The sequence below is a fragment of the Pavona decussata genome, unplaced genomic scaffold (genome assembly GCF_977016875.1).
Source record: "Pavona decussata unplaced genomic scaffold, jaPavDecu1.1 SCAFFOLD_280, whole genome shotgun sequence".
NCBI classification, from domain to species: Eukaryota; Metazoa; Cnidaria; class Anthozoa; order Scleractinia; family Agariciidae; genus Pavona; species Pavona decussata.
In genome coordinates this window covers 600001-614015 of record NW_028145681.1, presented here as the reverse complement: position 1 = coordinate 614015, position 14015 = coordinate 600001, and the positions used below count along the sequence as shown (strand labels likewise).

At 36.8% G+C, this 14015-nt stretch overlaps 2 protein-coding genes across 3 annotated transcripts in view; one reads left to right on the top strand and one right to left on the bottom strand.

Moving 5' to 3' along the window:
• The first annotated feature begins 54 nt into the window (after positions 1-54).
• LOC146455314 (putative uncharacterized protein C7orf78) lies at positions 55-4366 on the top strand. The gene is made up of 4 exons (XM_085094395.1): positions 55-800; positions 1787-1892; positions 2883-2992; positions 3436-4366. Exons 1-4 carry the CDS (start codon positions 264-266, stop codon positions 3613-3615), a joined length of 933 nt encoding a protein of 310 aa, XP_084950521.1. The 5' UTR covers positions 55-263; the 3' UTR covers positions 3616-4366.
• The window catches only part of LOC146455313 (uncharacterized), a 15705-nt gene continuing 5762 nt past the window's right edge, over positions 4073-14015 (bottom strand). For both annotated transcript variants that reach the window (XM_085094392.1, XM_085094393.1), the window contains 7 exons: positions 13954-14015; positions 12127-12195; positions 10966-11027; positions 10509-10611; positions 8877-9008; positions 7401-7573; positions 4073-6948 (listed from right to left, as the gene is read on the bottom strand). The exon at positions 13954-14015 is cut by the window's right edge and continues 55 nt beyond it. In XM_085094392.1, coding sequence (XP_084950518.1) covers positions 6849-6948; positions 7401-7573; positions 8877-9008; positions 10509-10611; positions 10966-11027; positions 12127-12195; positions 13954-14015 — 701 coding nt within the window. In that variant the 3' untranslated portion in view covers positions 4073-6848. The remainder of the gene's footprint in view (positions 6949-7400; positions 7574-8876; positions 9009-10508; positions 10612-10965; positions 11028-12126; positions 12196-13953) is intronic.

The window sequence follows — 14015 nt, the reverse complement described above, 5'->3', positions numbered from 1 at the left end:
ACAGCCTACAGCCAATGCTGCCTACAACATTCCTCGCTGTCATAGAAACGGACCGAATGTTTACAATATTTTCGATAGCGGGATAACTTCGGATAAGCACGTTTTCATGCAATGAGGAGGCCATTTTGATCGTTCTAAAACAATCTATTCCAATTTTTATCTAATTTTTACAAACCGCACCAAATATGATATCTTCAGTAATTAATTAGCCGCCTAATTAGAAAGCGAGGATCGTTCTACTCATCGAACAATCAACAAGTGTCATGCCGGTGCGTGAAGTCAATACGCTGCAGAAAAGTGCAAGCGCTTCAAGCCTTGGAAGAAGCGATTCCTTGCCGTTTAGTTTCCGAACTCAGGTGGAGTTCAATGCTTCACAAGACCTACTACGATCTCGCAGCGAATGCTTCTTGGAATCGAAGCGCGCGAGAGACAAGATGATTCACGATGAAGAAATGGAGAATAGAACTCCATGGGACATCCGACCCCCTGACTTCACGCTTCAAATCTACCAACCAAAACCACCAAAAAGGAACAGCAGACATGCCATGATACCAGGATATAACGAAGACGAGTGGAATAAAAAAGCAAAAGAAAGCAGAAGACAGAAGGTGCAATTCGAACAAATTCCGCTACCAAAAATCCTACAGCCTCCGGTGTCCGACAAGCCCCCTTTCAATACTCGGTTTCGAATTCTTGACCCTCACGGAGCTAAAATGATGTTCGTTAGGAATGGTATTCATAAACGGGAGCCTTACACCACACCAGGACCTCATGCATTCAGAGGAGATGATTTCAGACCGGTGAGTGACCATTTAAATTTAATTAGGTCATGAGATACTTTCATTAGTGGGTGTACATGTAAGCTTACTTTAGTATAGGGAAATAACCAAGAGTGAAAACGCCACAGTTCATTTTCTAAGCTGTGACTTTCAACATGCACGAACATTGCACATCCTAAATGGCCTCACTCATTCACCTACTATTGAATATATACTGTATACCGTATTCTTTCACACTCCCCCCCCCCCCCCCCATCCCCTCCTTCCTCCAGCCAAAACCAGATTTACCAAATTTTTATTTATTCACCTGCATCAATAAGGCCCCGTTCAGACTAGGTGCCCGTTCCTGGTTCTCGGGCACGGGCACCTAGTCTGAACAGAGCTTTTTGTCGGTGCCTGAGCAAAAATCTGGGCATGGGCACTGCCTCCAAGGGTAGTACTCGGGCACTGTTCCTGGGCACAGGAACTAGTGTGAACAAGATTTTGTCAGCTCTCACGTTTTTTCCTCATGTGTACCTACAATACAGTAAACAAAATGGTGAGAGCTGAATTGTTGAAGGAGAACATGATTGCTCCTTGGGCACCAAGGAGTCTAAACAATGTCCTCTTTCGTGCCAGGGCACAAAGCCCTGGCACAGTCGCCTAGTATGAACAGGGTGTAAGATGGTTCTTGCAAACTGTCAGCAGTCAAAGGATTGAAAAATGAATAAATAACAAGCTTAAAATTTACAATACTGAAACAATGGGATGGAGCTTCAACTACCAGTACATACTCTGGAAGAACGGGGGACTCCAAATTAGAAATATTTCCCATATTTAGCCAAATTATTGGAAGCCTCCTTTGAGATCATAGGTCATAGTTATATGTTATTTTGATTTACAGTATATTTCATAGGAAAAAGTTTTCTGGGTGAGAAGAGGATCAAGATGTCCAGAGAAATCAGTGCTGTAGAAATTATACAAAAACACATTAATGATTATTCATGTCTATTATTTTATAATTTTAGTTGGAGAATCCAAAGAAATATGGTTTGCCAGAGTTTACTACGAGTTATGAACATGACCCAGGAAATCTGAAGTTCCACTCCAGGAACTTAAATGTACTGTATGATTGTAAGTAGCAGCTGTCTCTTAAGTTCTCTTTGAGTATCATCTTCAAACCTGACTCAGGTTCACCCATATGGAGGGCTATGCAGATGTACATGTAGGCTGGTTACCAGAAATTGGTGCCTTTTTTTCACCTGTTTAGTATGTGAAACGGTAGTGAATTGACATTTCAGCAAGGGTCACAAAAATAGACTCAGTGAACCAAAAGGGTAGCAGTTAAACCCAAGGATAAGAAAGGGTCACAAAAACCCGAGAACAAATTTTCTGCCAGAAGTCACAATGCAACACTTACGGCTGTTACCAGAAAAGAATTTTGGGCTTAATTGGCTTATCTTTAAGGTGTAAGGAGAGGGGTTCAATTTTTTTGTTTATGTAATGTTAAAGGGGTGGAACCATTTTGATAAAAGTTGGTATTTGTGAAAGGGTAAGGGCTGACTGTCTGGGTAGAGCCTCCCCATATGCCCCCAAGGTCTTGAAAATGTAATGGCTGAGGTATCCTGGTTAATTGTGGACAATTAAGCAACTTTGCTCCACCTTTGTGGAGGGTGGGGGAAGGGGAAGAGGTATTGGGAAGGTATATTGCCAGCAAAATTTCCAGGATGCAAAACAACCAAGACTCAGGTTCGTCATTTATAGTGAAGCTGGGTGAAACGTTCCTGCCAAGAATAAAATTCCAATTTGATTATTGTCATATTAGTGGTTTCATTCCTCTTTTTAAGATTGCACCCTTCCAGATTGCAATAACCACCTTTAAATTTTATCCTTGATGGAAACACTTCACCAAGCTTCAGTGTAAGTAGCTGGTAGTTGGCTGACTGGCCTCTTTCGTAAACTGTGGAACCAGCTTCTTCAAAGACAAATGACAGCCCTGCAAGACTTTCGTTCCCAGGACTATGAAGTGGTGTGGAGAGCCAGGGGTGAGGGTATTAAATGAGGTTGATGTATGAATCTTGATGTACTGACAAATCCTTTTCATCCTTTTACTTATAAATTTAGCCTACAAAGACCAAGAATTCTTGAATTCCAAGGATGGTTACAGAAAACAGATGATAACTTACAGAGAACAAGATCCAGACTGGGAAGTTTCACTCATCTTACCTAAAGGGGTGTGTACCTTATTATTATTCTTAACCACTGATTCCTCTTGAAAAGTGAACATATTTAACGAAATTTATTCAGCGGTGTGATAGCTCAATGTTCAAAGCCCTTAGAGCTGAGAGAATGTCCTCAGTAAAGTCTGCATCTGCATTATGGTTACACTAGTCTTGTAGAATTTTCACTCCCTGTACTTCAGCTGATGATCAAAATTTATGAACATAATCCAAATTAATTTAGGAAAGTACTCTATTTCCAGTGACCTATGCTGCTGTGGGTATCAATATTTTCTGGAATAGGTGGAAAATTTCACCATTCTGAACTGGAAAAAGGGAAGATGTGTGAGGTAGATTTTACTCACTAGTTTCAATGTATATTACATGTGCATATACCCAGGAATAGAGTTCTGAAACTCAACACTTTGTAACATAACTTTGAAATTATAATTATGCAGGCATACAAGAAAGGCCGCTCACCAAAGAGTGCTCTTATGGGCAGAATAACAAAACAGCTCCCATGGTGCTCAGATCACGACAAGATAGAGCAACTAAGAAGACCAGACATCTTTGACCATAAAACAGTAGACTGGTTAGAGGTGACAGCGTACAGTAAAGCTGAACTTAACAGGATTTAGCACCGCTCTGCTGTGAAAAGAGTACATGTATGCCATGACATAGTTCAATACAGCCCTAAAGTGAGAGGGAAACAAAAAGAGAACTACACCAACATGATGCCATTTTTATATAATGTTCTTCAGTCTGTGGACATGTGTGAAAGCTATCCCTGCAGGAATTCAGAATTGCAATGTAATGATCTGTCTTCTTAGATAAGTCAGAAGCACAACTTATTCAATGTTTTCTCAAAGCCATTTTTCAAGGAATTTGTTTACTGTCTAGGATGTTTTTCCAGAATTTAAAAATAGTCCATATTCTCTCAAACAGTAGCTAGATATATATATGAAAGTCAAAAAGAAGTACAAAACCTACAACAGAACTTTGGCACTTTTGACTTAAAACAGATGAAGTGCCCTGACAATAACTGAGTATCATCTCATGCTCAGTAATTTTCATACTTAACAAAGAAAGTAGAAGTTACCTTTTTTATCCACAATTTATTTAAATCAATGAATTTTATTACTACAATTTATTGCAATTAGGTATTCAATTAGTGGGGTTATTACAATAATTCTGTTTTAATTAGAGTTCTGTGAAACATTACATTCTTTGGGTTTTCATTTAGAATGGTTAATAATTATTAGTTAAGTTGAAACTACATGTATTGCAATTGTGTATTTATTTCAATTCGTCTAGTTAAATAGAATATTTAACTGTCATGTTTCAATCTTAAATAAATTATGTGTTTTAATAAAACTTGTTTTAACTTTTCTGGGTTTATTAGATATTTGAACTTATATACAGTAAAGGACCCACACGGCGTGCGATGGACTGGCTAACACACACTGAAACAATAACTGGATGCAATCAATTATTACTAAAGAATTATTTTTCTATTGATGTAATAAATAATATTATTATATAAACACCAGTGTTTTATTAGCCAAGGATTTCTGCCACTGAGAATATCCACATATTTTTACATGTAAAAATACGATATTTAATTTAATTTACATGTAAAAATATCAGCCAATCAGAAATCAGGAAATCTTCTTTTGTTGCCATAGCAACTTGCACTTTTGTATACGTTTCCATTTTCCTTGCTTTTTACTGTACTTTGTAGAGCTCCAAGTTTTCACTGGAGTATTTTAAACAATGAAATACATTTATCGGGTTCTCCATGGACTATATGGCATGGTTTTGGTTTATGGAATGGCTGATTCTTGTTTATATAATAAACAGAATAATACATGGACGCTTGGAGGTATGGAATTTATCTTCTCGTGTTCACATTCGATATCTCACTCGTTTGCTATCGATGTGAACACTCGAAGATAAATTCCATATCTCCGCGTGCCCATGTATTATTCTCTATATATTAATCAAAAGTAGCTCTATGTCCCTTTAATGAGTATTTACCGATACCTTTTTTTAGAATTTTTACAGCCCTCAATCAAACACAGGGTTGCCATTCAACTATAGATAAAGAAAGTCCCCTGACTTTTCACTAAGCATCCATGACAAATCCTTCAATGCCAACAAAGCAACAGAAACCAATGGTTTTATTTTAATATTTTTTGAAACAACATTACCTTTTCCAATAATCAAACTCTTTTGCAGCCCTTCTCTCTCCCACTTTTCTCTGACATTGAAAAAAATCTGTTTCTCAAAACCTTTCCCTGACTGACTGGCAACCCTGAAGCATAAAAATAATAACCTCCCCTGCACATGATCTTGGGGGTTGGAGCTTACACCTCGCAAATGTCTGCTGGCCCAGCTGACACATCCTCGGAAAGCCAGAGGCAGATAGTTAATTGGCAAAGGATGAAGATAACTCAGCTGGTGAAATATCTATACTTGGGGTGCAAGAAACCTCCTCTAATAAGACCAGTTCCAAACCATTTGATTTTATCACCTCTGATTGGCTCATTAATTACAGTAATGTCAACCCTCCAAGTTGCAAACATTTTAGGCATCATGGCAAGGGAAACGTTTGGTCCTGGAAACCAGGCATTTGCGAAGAAATGCCAACCTTCCAACCAACCTAATAACCTCCTTATGGTCACTGAGTCAAAATAATTACAACTTGGAGTGTTGGGTCACATATGGGCTAAGTTTCAAGCACACGATTGTGGGGTGACTATAAGAGACAGGTGCCACAAAAATTATTGTTACAGGAAGTTAATTTTAAAATGGTGGTTTGAACAGGGTAGTCAATTATCACTTCTTTTTTTTTTTTTTTTACCTAAAGTTTCCTAAATTTATATAATTTTGGAATATCTTGTTTATACATAACATGAATTTATTGTTCTTGACCACCAATGAGTTGAAATCAAAAGAAATTTTCAAACAAAGAGCATCAGGTTCACCAAGCAACAACATATAAGTTATTACCAATTTTATCTAAGACACACAGGAAGTAACCTTGAAAACAACAACCCAACTTTTTTTAAGTTATTACCCATTTTCAGCTTAGCCATCCCAATTAAAAAACATTTATGACTAGTTTTAATTCAGTAGAAAAGCATTTGTAGAGAAAATTTGGCCATTAATTTTTTGTCTGGCATTGATGAGAAATACAGTGCCCTTTAGGTTTTCAAAGTGTTACCATAAAAAGTAGACGAAATATTCCCTTCAATTAGTCAATCTTGTACCCAGGGTCCTCAAGCCAGCGTTTGGTCGCCAGGAGAGACTCTGGTGTACTGGAATTTTATTACCGCAGAATTTCTGGGGTAAAACAATTTGCAAGCTGTTATGAGGAAAAATTTAATTTTTCTTAATTCTCCAGAGTCTCTCCTGGCGACCAACCGCTTGCCAAAGAGCCAAGGGTCTTTGCAAAATTGGAAAATTAATAGTTCATTTACTGTATCATTTCTAGTAAAGTGTGTACTATTAACACATTTGTGTTATGGTCATAACTTAATTTATTATTAATATTTAATATAATTTCACAATGTCCTAGTAAATGGATTTCTCCCTCTCATTTTAGGGTTGACTTCCATTGCTCACTCGGCTTATTTCCTAAACAGTTGCTGGTAATTCAGCCTATTCAATATTTCACATTGTAATAATTGCTTTGCAATTAAGATAAACAAATAAAACTATCTAATGATTGTTTTTCTATAAGTATTGACAAACTACATAATTATTCATCCTCATTGGTAGCTTATCACACCTATAAATTGAATGTCCTTTCTGAAATTCACCAAACAAACTAAGAGTTGATTCTTCAGTTCAGTGCACCTTTATCAATTCACACAGGTGCAGCTTCACTCTGCAGTTCTTTCATTTTCTTCCAATACTTTGTAACTTCAACACCTTCCCATGAAAGATTACCACTTGGTTTAAAAATCCTGGAAAGAAAATAATATTTCCTCAGGTTTGTGATATAGTCAATGTTTTTACCATAAAGGAGCACAGGCTCTCTGGAAAATATAATTGGCATTTGCAACTCCAGACAATGTGGTTCCAGAAAGTAATAATTCCATACCTTCGCCATGAAAGGTCATTGGATAATCTGACAGGGAAGGGGGTCTCAAAAGGTATGTTTAAAGAAGCTAAATTGGCATTTTGAGACGGACTGGAAGAGATACAGATATTATCCTGGACAACACATCGCTTTCTCATCACTCATTTTACCTGTCGAAGACGGTAGTTCGGGCAGTCGAAAGCTCGTAGTTTTTTAATCATTTTAGCCAGAGATCGTTTTTTTAAATTTTAACTACTGGGTATGTTTCATCCTGGCTACGGCCCCTCAATATTTTTAAACACATAGAGTATTGAATGACATACGGTAACCACTTACTTGTCTACAATATACTGCATACAATCCCTCTCTGCATCCGTTAACTTTTCACTAACAGCATCAATGTTCTTCTGAAGATTTTGAATGCTTGCAGTACTGACTAAGGTGGTAGGAATGTCTTCCATTTCAAGAGTAAAATGAAGAGCAAGTTTGGAGATGTCAACACCTTGTTCCTTGAGAAGAAAGGAAGAAAGTGAAAAATTATGGAATCTAACATAAGAACAGTCAGGCCATGCATGCAGAAATATAGTCCTACCGTACCTCAATAGAATTATTGCTGTAACTAGGCTAAACATTATTTATTAAATTAAAATTCGTATCAAAAGAGATTTGCTCAAGCATATAACAGCAAAAACGAACGATAAAATCCGACGTTTCGGAGTGATCGTGACTCCATTTTCAAAGGAACTTATATGTAACAGATCATGCAAATTACATCATTTAAAGCGATCTGGCGCGAACATTAACATAACAGGGTGCGAAAATTACACAAATACTTTTAGTTTAGCACGAAATTTAAAGCGAAATCTTAACGTGCAATCAGACTCTATTTGAATGAAAGTATTCGTGTAATTTCGGCACCCCGTTTTATTAATTTTCGTACCAATGATGTAATTTGCGTGATCTGTTACATATTTCCCTAGAAAATGGAGTCATGATCACTCCGAAACGTCGGATTTTATCATCCCTTTTTTGCTGTTATATGCTAATTTAAAATTACAAGGTTTTCTCCCAGAGGAAAAAAGTAATGCTTCAATCGTCAGAAATAATGTTAAGACATCTTTGCTAATGATGATGTTTGGAAATCTTCTGACAACTTTTTTTTAACATGTTTGGAAAATCGCTTAAATTAAATCATCTTAATTTGAAGTTTCGACAATTAACAATACACAAAATAATACATGTCTGATTGGAAATCAATCTCTACAGCCAGAATAAAGCAACAACAATTCTTTAAAACCATACACGCAAGACTGGTAAAACAAAAACAATTCAGATTTGTCTAGGTTAGAAAACATTTTTTTTCTAAGGGGGGGGGGGGGGAAGTTGGTGGAATATTACCCACATGGAATATATACTTGCCCCTCCACCTCAGAGTTCCATTATTTTTTTAACAAGATGATCCCCCAAGGAAAAAGGAAAAGAAAAGAAACAAAACATAGGTTACATCCTTACACCAAGTTAACACAGTTTTCTGTACTGCTTGAAAATGTTTCAGTGACTGTACTGTCAGACCATGCGAATTTCTTTCCAGCCAATGTTTTCACCCCCCCCCCCATCCCCTCCCCCCCCCCGCCATTCCACCACACCACCCAACACTACCATGTTGTCTCCATCATGCAACTGACTAACAATCTCTGCTCTGATTGATACAAACACGTCAGCTCAGTTTCTAAACTAGTCAAACTGACTGTTCCACTTCAATTTATCTATAATATATTTATTGGCATCACTTCTAAAAATCTTCAAACAAACCTGACAATAATCTGCAGCTTGTTTACATTTGTTGCGTACAGTGTCTCCCGCTGGATGCCATGAGGGAGGTCCACGACTGGTCAGTAGCCCCATGGATATTGGAGATGCATTCACAACTCCTATTCCCTGTTCCTAAAAACAATACAGCACGCAACATGAGTTTAATAAATTTAATGTTTAGCATGCGGGACCTTCAACTGAACTTTAGCAAACCTTTCTACATCATGATAATTTGCAAGTTAGTTGTCTAGGTAGTTAGTTATCTTATTTGTTACATAGAATTAACTTTTTATTATAATTATTTATTAATGTAGTTGGCTCAAAGATATTAGCACTTCAGTGCTACACCGTAAATTTGAGGGTAAATAAAGTTGATTGATTGATTGATTGATTGATTGATTGATTGATTGATTGATTGATTGATTGATTGATTGATTGATTGATTGATTGATTGATTGATTGATTGATTGATTGATTGATTGATTGATTGATTAAGCATGTAATATATGGAAAAGTCAATGCTTCAAGGCTAGGTTTGACTCTATGTGAAGGGTGCAATGCCACTAATACTAAGGAAACAAAAAAAAGGACTTGCTCCCATCTGGCCTCGTAGCTCAGTCACCACAACAGAGACATTCATGGGTTTGATTTCAGCCGAAGTCGGAGATTTTTTCTTTGCCTCATGCGATCTCCCATTTCCTTGCTGGTGCAAATGCTCAGCGGAAAATTTATGGGTTCACTTTCACATATACTTCAGACTTAATTCTCTGATCCATCAAAGGTTTGTCCCATGCATAATATTGCTATGCTTTTTCTTAAGCAAGAACCTTAATTGAACAATCCATGTGCTTAACAAAGTGTGCGCATGGGTAATGATAAACCTGGAAGCCTAAAAAATGCTGGCAGTAACCTTGTAATGGACCTCCATCCCATCCAGGAGGGAGAAGTAATAAAAAAATGTAATCTGTTTGAACCGGCTGGAACACTCTCAGGAACTTGGGATAGGAATTCAGATACGTTGGATTTTTAGGAAAGGAGAAAACAAGAGTACCCAGAGTAAAGCCTCTTGGGGCAAAGGAAAGAACCAGCAACAAATTAAGCTCAACCCAAATATGACAACAGGACAGGGAATTATATCTAACCCAGACCACAATGGTGGAAGGCAAGTGCTCTCACCACTGCACCACACTTGCTCCCCTAAACCACTTCTAATTGCTTCATTTTTAAAAGAAACTAGGACAAAGTACATGTACTAGCCATGTGTCCCTTTACAAACCTCAGTAAACAATTAAGCCACAATGATAAGTATAAGCAACATCACGAGGACTGTTTATTGCATGAGAGAGGCTAGGGGTGGAGGTGGGGTGTTAATAAAGCTTTGTTTATTTTTTTAAAAATATATCAGCCTGCAATTACATAAACTCGCTATAACATTCATAATATTTGATGTGATGCTTCAAAAGTTATCAAGCTGCACTTGCTTGAATGTTTATTTGGAAAACGCTCAAAGCATCTCTCACACCATTTATCATGAACTGTACTCAAAGTTGTTCCACTTATACAAAATCATGTTGTATTGTACATAGTATGCAAATAGCCTTATGTAAAATTAAATTAATTTTCAGTCAATACCTTGAAGTAGCCCATGTAATCTAACAATCCAGTATCATTCAGTGAACAGCGACAATAAGTTAACAAAGTGTCAATGTTTACTGTACTTCTCTCTAAAACTGTCCTGCATGATAAATAAAATCAATATATATACTTTTTGAAAATCACACAACTATAATTACAATATTAATAGGATTCAAATGCAAGCAGTGGCATTCTGGATTATGATTGCTACCTGGCGGGGCCAGTCCATTGAAAGTAATAACTTCAAAGTTCTAAATAGAGTTGAAAGTTGAAGTTGAAGTTGTGCTGTTCTGGAAAATGAGTTACTTATTTTAAGCCACAATGACGGCAGAAGCAATGACAGTGCCATAAAACAATAGGCCTTGAGTATTAATACAATCACTCTGCACATGTGTTTACATAATTTTAGTACATTTCCTTGTCATCCTCTGCAAAACAACAATGTGAAACTAACCGAAAGTTTTCCAGTGGGTATCCTGTAATTCCAATAAATTTCACCTTGCCACTGTCCCTCAACTAAACAGAAAAAATCAAATCAATCAATGAAATTAAAATGATGTCAAAAAATTAGTAAGTGGCTGTCACTTGCATCACACGCCGCTACTAGTAATACCCTTTCTTTTTCTTCTTTTTTTTTTTTAGTTTTTTCTGTAGCGTTGCTGCAAGTCTCCCACCCCAGAATTCCAGGTGCCGCTTAGTCAAAAAGTGGCAATCTGTTGGTCGTGAGTGGGAGTCCCACTCAAGGCAGAGAAATTTTTTTGTTCTTTTTTCTTTTTTCCTTTTCAAAAGCTAAGTACTCCAAAGGCTCCAAACAATTTCAAAAAGATTTAATAAAAATAACTTCTAAAAGAATTCAAAATCTTCAAGAAAATTACAGCAAATTTGATGGCCATGCAAAGAAAGCTGTTAAAATTGTTGTGCTGGATGGTTTCATGTCAGAAGACACCGATAAAATAGCTAAATTTGTCAGGTCAAATGAAGTCATGTTTGCGTGGTTAAAGTGGTAATTAAAGCAGGATGCTCATAATATGCTGAAGCTGTCAGTATGAAACGTGCTTTATAGTGTTCTGAAGGAACGTTTCTTTTTTGTTTTCTTTCTTTCTTTGCGTTTGAAAGCCAACCACTCCAAAAGCTCCAAACAATTTTAAAAATTTAAAACAATTCAAAAACGTTCCAAAAATTACCACATTGAATGTGAGCAAAGCTCAGAAAAACTTTGCCACAAGGCCAAATTTGCTAGTGTTTGAGATCACTATGGAACTTCATTAACCATGCCTGTTAAAAATGTTTTCTGCTAAACAGAAAATAATCACTCCTAACTCAAAGTTTTATAAATCAACATCAGGTTCATGTTATTGGGTGCTGAGCTTGATGACGTACATTCCTGCAAACAGGGAGGGGGCGAGGAGTGGGGAAACCTGATTTCCAGGTTAGGACCATGACCCCAAACTATTTGTTCAATTAGCTCAATCTTGCTAAGGGGAACAGTTCAAATATCCAAGCGGCATAGAATGCAGCATAAGTGAGGCTGGTAAATAAGACTTTATGGCTTTCTTGTTGATTAGGTACATTTGAGCACCCTAGCTGGGCAGAGGTTTTGGCAGTTTTGGCATACCTTTTTTAAGGCTGGTAATGTTTCGTTGATGACAATCTCCAATGAAGGAGCAAACTCCATGTCGTGAATCTTAGATAAAAAAAAATTAAGATAATATCAATTCCCCAAATTCAATTTTCACTCGATTATGAACAGGGAAAGCATTGCAATAATAATAATAATAATAATAATAATAATAATAATAATATTAATAGTGCACATATATACCACATAAAACTCTAGCTAACTCAGGGTGTTTTTATAATAGCAAGCCATGGAAATTGAAAACTGAAGTTTATAATGCACAGCTGTACATACAAATAAAACAAACGATATAATAGTAAAAGGCTAAAACTATGATTATGGTTACATGACCATTTTTGGTGTAGTTGTTGTGTTTTTAAAATTTGTTTTGGTTGTAATAATAAAAATTTATTTTTGAAAACATGCAGTTTGTTCTTTATTTTCCTTCGTATGAGATATAAGTAAAGACTGAAAATTTATGTTTAGTATATACAGCTATACTGGAGTGATAAAAATCTGCGAGTCAGCGAGCCACGCGAGCCAAGGTGTGAGCCATGCGAGCCATGCGAGCCATGCGAGTCACGCGAGTCATGCGAGCCACAGTATAAAATTTAAGAATTTTTATTTGTTGTATTTTAACATTCACATAAGAACAAGAACAAGAGCATCGGAACAAGATGAATAACATCGCAATATTTAATTCTTACAGTGGGACAACGCAAACCATCATATTTCAGTTTTTTGTTACAGTCAACCCAGGTCACGCGTGAACGATATTTTTGAAATTTGAACGGAGTTTTGAAATTTACATGTCAGTTTTGAAAATCGCCAATGAGATTTCCCTAGCTTATTGACGGTGTAAAGCTATGAATTTTTCTTTACACTGCAAAATTGAATATTTCAAGAATAACAATTGTTTCCCAAGTATTTTGAATCTTTTTTTTTTTTCAGTTAATGCGTCTTTTTCGGAACGATTTCCAGAGAAATGTCCAACATTCCATTCACACGTCGGACATTACAAAGAGAAATTCGAATGTTCATTTCATTCTTGGAAATACTGTTCACGCCCGACCTGGGTTGACTGTAATTGACACGTCAGGACTGATTGTCAGTGTCATTCCAATCTTGTAGGGTATGATAAATGAGTGCTCAAAGATGAGCGAAGTCAATATTGTCACACTTAATTCAATTTGAAAAGAATCAGCGTAACAGAAGCATTTGCCGTCAGCTGGTGGGTCGAATGCTATTTCGAAACCAGCCTCTGCCACTCAAGTGGCGAGTTTTGAAGAAAGACTTGTCTAAGGACTTCTGAAGTCTTGAACCTTAATAAATTTTTGCGTAATGTTTTTATTTTTTTGTGCATCTTGGGCGATTTTGAATGGGCAAAATTCTCTCCAAAATTATAACAAAAACGAAAAAAAAAAACAAAGAAAAAAATTCGTCCAAAATTTTCTCGCGCGAATGTAAATAAAACAAATAAAAATTCTTAACATTTGCACTGTGGCTCGCATGACTCGCATGACTCGCGTGACTCGCATGACTCGCATGACTCGCATGGCTCGCCAGTGGCTCGCATGGCTCGCTGGCTCGCAGATTTCGCAGACCCGCTATACTGTATTATCACACAAAATTTGCTATTTACCTTGTATCTTATATATATTAAAAGAAATAGAAAGTGGCTGTTTTATTTGTACTTAACTTAGCTCATAGCCTGATACAACTTACACCTGAGGGTTGACTGGAGAACTCTAAAGTTGAGCCCATCAGATATGTATTTGTTTTTATTTCCACCTTAAATATGCCTCAGGAATCTTTTCCTTTTACCTGTATTACGTCAATATAATCCAAACCCAAGCGCTTCAAGCTTTCATCTACACTTTGCAACG